Source organism: Sinocyclocheilus rhinocerous, unplaced genomic scaffold (assembly GCF_001515625.1).
Source record: "Sinocyclocheilus rhinocerous isolate Xijiao unplaced genomic scaffold, SAMN03320098_v1.1 scaffold1799, whole genome shotgun sequence".
Lineage (NCBI taxonomy): Eukaryota > Metazoa > Chordata > Actinopteri > Cypriniformes > Cyprinidae > Sinocyclocheilus > Sinocyclocheilus rhinocerous.
The window spans coordinates 90362-94741 of record NW_015648615.1 but is presented as its reverse complement, the minus strand read 5'-3'; the positions used below and the strand labels follow the sequence as shown (position 1 = coordinate 94741).

The 4380-nt window shown below is 36.8% G+C and overlaps 1 protein-coding gene across 2 annotated transcripts in view; it reads left to right on the top strand.

Moving 5' to 3' along the window:
• nsfa (N-ethylmaleimide-sensitive factor a) overlaps positions 1-4380 on the top strand; it is a 22273-nt gene that overhangs the window by 13852 nt on the left and 4041 nt on the right. For both annotated transcript variants that reach the window (XM_016514664.1, XM_016514663.1), the window contains exons 11-19: positions 199-273; positions 382-569; positions 664-759; positions 883-1039; positions 1844-1977; positions 2136-2202; positions 3261-3340; positions 3479-3613; positions 3850-3963. In XM_016514664.1, coding sequence (XP_016370150.1) covers positions 199-273; positions 382-569; positions 664-759; positions 883-1039; positions 1844-1977; positions 2136-2202; positions 3261-3340; positions 3479-3613; positions 3850-3963 — 1046 coding nt within the window. The remainder of the gene's footprint in view (positions 1-198; positions 274-381; positions 570-663; positions 760-882; positions 1040-1843; positions 1978-2135; positions 2203-3260; positions 3341-3478; positions 3614-3849; positions 3964-4380) is intronic.

The window sequence follows — 4380 nt, the reverse complement described above, 5'->3', positions numbered from 1 at the left end:
AATTTTAATAATTTTAATATGAATAACCTAGTAATAAAAACATGACAGTAATTGACCATTATTATTATTATTATTATTATTATTATTAAATTACTGTCAAGTTTTTATTATGTCATTCATATTCAAATTCACTGAAAATCTCAAATACTCTGTTTTATTTTGTTTTTTCTAACCTGTGCATTTGTCTTTGTCTGAAAGGCATGACCAACAGGCCTGACCTGATAGATGAAGCTTTGATGAGACCTGGCCGATTTGAAGTAAAGATGGAAATTGGTAGGACCTCAAAGACGTGCCCTTTGTTTAGCAACAACGCCAAGAAAAATTCAACACTCTCTCCATCACTGTTCATTCTTACCTATCTGTCTACGTCTCATCACCCAGGTTTGCCGGATGAAAAGGGCCGTGTTCAGATCCTGAACATTCACACAGCTAAGATGCGTGAGTTTAACCTCCTGTCTGGTGATGTGGATGTTAAAGAACTGGCTGCTGAGACCAAGAACTACAGTGGAGCTGAACTGGAGGGCCTGGTCAGAGCCGCCCAGTCTACTGCCATGAACCGCCACATTAAGGTGCAAAGTTTAATGATCTATGCATTCCTTATCAGGGATATACTTTCATAATACCCCATTTGAAAGGTCTAAACTGAATCAAGTTGTATTCCAGGCCACATCTACTGTAGAGGTGGACATGGAGCGAGCGGAGAAGCTGCAAGTCACTCGAACAGATTTCATGGCGTCCTTGAATAATGACATTAAACCTGTAAGTTTCTGCCTTGTTGAATAATTAATAGCTTTCATCAGCAGAGGGACTGCAGAGTTCAGAGAGTCATTTGTAGTAGCTGAACTCATCAAGTGAAACCATGTTATCTTGTACTTTTGTTAGGCTTTTGGCACCAACCAGGAAGACTATTCCAGTTACATCATGAACGGCATCATTAAGTGGGGTGATCCAGTGACCCGAGTGCTGGAGGACGGAGAGCTGCTGGTGCAGCAGACTAAGAACAGCGACCGCACTCCACTCGTGTCTGTGCTTCTTGAGGGTGAGCCTTCATTTTTTAACATCAAAGTATGCTGAGGCTGATGAGACACGGGGCAACTATTTGAGCAATGTTGCCGGGCAACTTTGGGCAATGCGGTCGTAGATGGGCAACCAGGTGAGACACAGTGCCCACGACCGATCTAAAATATCCAGATAGAAATTTGTTACCCATTCTCAATGGAAAAGTGCCCAAGAAATATTGCTCAAAAAAAGTTGCCCCGTGTATCATCAGCCTGACTGTTCATCATAACACATTAAGGACGCTCCATGAATGTCCTTCTCACAGAATTTTATGCTAATATTATGAAAACGTTCAGCAAATATTAACACCAGGCCCTTCTGAGAATGTTGTTCACTCAACATTATTAGAAAGTTCATCAAGTACATATAACATCACAAGGATGTTCCATAAATGTTTTTCTCATGTTTTATGATAACGTTATGAAAACATTCAGAGAAAGTTCTAAGTATGTTGTTCTCTAAACATTATTGGAATGTTCATCAAGAATAAAATAACATCATGAGGATGTTCTATGACTGTTGTTCTCACAACATTTTATGCTAACATAGCAAAATATTTTCTTTTAATATTATGAGAATGTTCAAGAATCATCAAGGAAAAGTAACATCAACAGAAGATTACACACATCTATCTAATGTAAATAACGTTATAAGGAAATTCCATAAACATTATTTTGAGAATGTTTTGTTTTAACATTTACAAAATGTTTGGTAGGATAATCTCTGTGTTCCAATCCGATGTAGGCTATTTTTCAGTCCTGACATGCCATGTTTTTTGCCTCAGGACCTCCTCACAGTGGAAAGACAGCCCTGGCTGCCAAAATCTCAGAGGACTCGCAGTTCCCCTTCATTAAGATCTGCTCTCCAGACAAGATGATTGGCTACTCTGAGATCTCCAAATGCCAGGCAATCAAGAAGGTTAGTGGTAACATATTGTATGCTCATAAATTTGAATAGCATTTTAATTTAAATGTTACATTTTTACACATATAAACTATTCACATTTTTTTTTATTCTCAAAGCCAAAGTTATTGTATTGCACACTATCATTAAAAATGTTCCATATTTCTTCTCAGGTCTTTGACGATGCTTACAAGTCTCAGCTCAGCTGTGTTGTGGTTGATGACATTGAGCGTCTGTTAGGTTAGACTGTTTTATTATTTAAATTGTTGATTTTGTTTGTTTTAAAGTAGGGGTCTTCAACAGGGAAAACTGCCAATAACTGATTTTGTGAAAAAGGTTTATAAAGAAATGATTGATTCAGTCCGTGTGGAAGAACTTGACTGGTCTGCAGAAACCCAGCTGAACACCTCTGCTCTGATGTGACTTTAAATGCAGACCTTGAGCCAAAAACACATCATCAAACACCAAGAATATCATTATATGCTTTAACATTAAGATTTGTACTCATGGAAAGTAGTCAAACCTGATTATTAGAAGGGGGTGTCCTAATACTTTTGTCCATATAGTTTATTTAAAATGCATTTTTTTTCATACTAAGTATAGTTCAAATCTATTAACATATTTACTGACATATCGCTCGAGACTTCGTTAGGTTAACTGAACTTTATGTGGAGTACTACTTGTGCACAATGCACATTTCTTAACTGAACTTTATATGGAGTACTACTTGTGCACAATGCACATTTCTTAATATTAAGCTTAAAATGTGTTTTAATGTCACTATTGATGAGGATTGTATGATCTTTGAATAATATCGGTCTTTAAATGCAAGATATTTCAAGTGTACCTGAAGTATACTTGCCGTAATTCCACTTTAGTACAATCAAATATACTTCAGTATATCTTTAGTTGGACTTCAACACAATTAAAAATGCATTAAGTACAAAATTAGTTGTTTCAATGTAGCAGACTTTACAGTAAATATACCAGTTTAGCATACCAAAAGTACAATTGCAGGGTATTTTTATTAAGCACATAAATATGTTAATGTATGTGTAGTATACTTAGAATGAAATAAATGTATTTCAAATACATTTTATTACATTTATTTTTCACTAGGGGTATCTTTAACTTTCATGTTTCATTGACCCTCCCACCTTATTCTGTATTAAATGTATTAGATAAAACTAATGCACAAGTATATGACTCTGTACTTACAGCGGTGAAGACCCCTAGTTTAAAAAAACTGCTATATTACACTATTAATGGTTTTCTAATAATTATGTGTGGTGAAACAGATTACGTGCCGATTGGTCCTCGATTCTCCAACCTGGTTCTTCAGGCCCTGCTGGTTTTGCTGAAGAAGACTCCACCTCATGTAAATTCTGATGCTTATACATAAGGGTCATATTTGTTCATATGTGACGGTGTTTTAATCTTTTTTTCTATCATTGAATGCATTTATCTTGTTAGATTTTGGGCATAAAATGTCTGGTGTTCTTCTCTTGACCATAAGGGCCGCAAGCTGCTGATCATCGGCACCACCAGCCGTAAAGACGTGCTGCAAGAGATGGAGATGCTGGATGCGTTCAGCACCACCATCCATGTGCAGAATATCTCCAGTGGGGACCATCTGGTTGAAGCTCTAGAGGTGAGATGAAATGAAAGTCAAGAGCTTATTTTTAAAGAAAAAACAACAGATGTGCTGTACTATCTATCTATCTATCTATCTATCTATGAGACAGGATGTTATTTCAGCGTTCTAGTTTATTTATTTAATGTTGTTTCAGCATTAGCCAGTAGAGGGGGATACCAAACTTTCTGTCACTTTATTTACATGCACAAAAATGTTACTATCATACTTACCTTTTTTCTGTTCATTACAAGCTCCTGGGCAGCTTCACAGATGCTGAGAGAACCACCATTGCCCAGCATGTGAAAGGAAAAAGAGTGTGGATTGGAATTAAAAAACTTCTCATGCTTATTGAGATGTCTCTGCAGGTAAGCTTTAGTCTGTAAATACTATTGTGTACCATTAGGAGTCTCTCAAACCCAATAAATCTTTGGATTTATTTCTGCTAGAAGTATTCACCTAGAAATTCTCTCTAATTAATGTGCACTGGAACTTTAATGAGCTCAAGCATATCTGGTCTAAATAATTGCTTTTTATAGACGGTTTCAACGGCAACAACATAAACAAACGTTACTGCGCATGCGTGCTTTTGTGGCCCTAACTTAACTTCCAGTAGACTTCCAAATAGAATCAATGACAACAGCTAAGTAGTCCCTTTAGAGTAGATTATTTTTGATAACAAGCAAAATATGTTTGCTGCGTAAATCAGATGGACTTACTGAAAATGCAGATTCATTCTCTGCCAGCAGGAGGTGCTTTAAAGCGGGAGAAACAGAGGTTTCCCC